The 1467-nt window shown below is 48.4% G+C and overlaps 1 protein-coding gene across 1 annotated transcript; it reads right to left on the minus strand.

Moving 5' to 3' along the window:
- Window positions 1–279: 279 nt before the first annotated feature.
- Window positions 280–1131, minus strand: NCS54_00886000 (Hypothetical protein; the record flags this gene model as incomplete). Its single annotated transcript, XM_053154228.1, has 4 exons — window positions 280–473; window positions 720–773; window positions 824–872; window positions 928–1131. 4 exons carry the CDS (start codon window positions 1129–1131, stop codon window positions 280–282), a joined length of 501 nt encoding a protein of 166 aa, XP_053010203.1.
- Between the last annotated feature and the right edge of the window lie 336 nt (window positions 1132–1467).

A 1467-nucleotide genomic window follows, 5' to 3' on the forward strand; every position in this document is an offset into this window, starting at 1 on the left:
TTGCCCTAACCCTAGTTCCGTCTGTATGGAGTTCTTATCAAAGCTATATCCATCGGCGACCACGTAGGACGCGTCCGTATCAAGGGGCGCAAAGTCGGGACGCATACACACACAACAGCACAGCTTAGCTCCACCACAGACCAGATTGCTGGCTCGGTCGTGTCCCAGGTAGGGTCCGAATGCGTTATAGAAAGACGTAGGTTGCAGATCCGGATGACGGAGATAGCGCAGGTGCTAAAACGAGCCATTAATTGCTCTTATTAGGGGTCTGGGGGCGACTTACAAGAATCCTAGCGAGAAAACGCCAACTGGGACAATTTTCTGGAACTTTCTGATAGGCAATGTCCTCAGAAGGGGAAGAGGAACGATGTAGATGATAATGTCTGTAATGATATTGACGGTTGAGTTGATATACCAAAAGAGTAGCCTGTTGATGCATTCTCTTGCTGCAGCTCTACTCAAGTCGAAGGAGACTGGGACGCAGGTGAATACAATTGTGAGTGTAGATGCCAGCCCCCAGAGGGTCACGAATGCAAGGAAGATATCGCAAACGCGCTGTAACGTAGGCAATGGGAAGCAGCGCCGGTATTGTAATAAAAAGGTTGCTTTTACTGTGGCAATGCCTAACTGATACACGATAAAAGAGGAGAGGATACTCTTATCGGGTTAGACCTGTTAGCATCTGGATTGAGATGAGCCGCTTACTTTCCAATACATACTAATATCTTTACTGTCAAGGACGTATATATGACGACCAAGACCAGATCTCGTAACTTGCACCAGGTTAGTACCGGCGGTCTTGACACCGTCTGGCTAAACATACCTAAAGCGGCTGTAATTCCGACCCCCATGAGCAAGGTCTTGATGCCAGTCTCAATGCGTCAGTAATAAGCGATGTATTAAGATTGTCACTGTAATAGATCGTACCCAAGTTACTGCCAAGGCCCAGTCATCGAGGCCGAGCTTCCTAACTATGGCTACACGGACGTAAAAGCGCAAGGCGGAAGCTAAGGTTGCGAAAAAAAGGCCAACCACGGCAGCTGTAATAGCCTTATAGCCATTATTGTCAAAAGCATCGGGAGGAAGAGACTGTGGTGGACTCATTTCGATACTTGGCGCTGGCGTAGACATTGCTGCATAATGAGGAAGCGTTCCTTAGAATGACTTGTCACGAATTAGCGATAGCCTCCTCTAACATCAAGAGGGTTGGGCTGACGGATACCAAGGGCTTGGGATGGTGTTTCGCGCATTGGCGGCTCTGAGTCGGGATCCAAAGCCACCTTTCCCACCTGAGATGGGGATAGCGAGTTACAAGGACAAGAAGTTGCCCTCGCTCGAACTCTGTTCGCAGTTGTTTGCTGGAGCCATATCTAGCGGGTCTCACAAGTACGGAATCGTTAAGTGCAGTGATGATGTCGAGCCGTAATAGACCAGATGTTAAATCTAGCTGGATTCTAGTAGTCGAAA

Source organism: Fusarium falciforme, chromosome 7 (assembly GCF_026873545.1).
Source record: "Fusarium falciforme chromosome 7, complete sequence".
NCBI lineage: Eukaryota > Fungi > Ascomycota > Sordariomycetes > Hypocreales > Nectriaceae > Fusarium > Fusarium falciforme.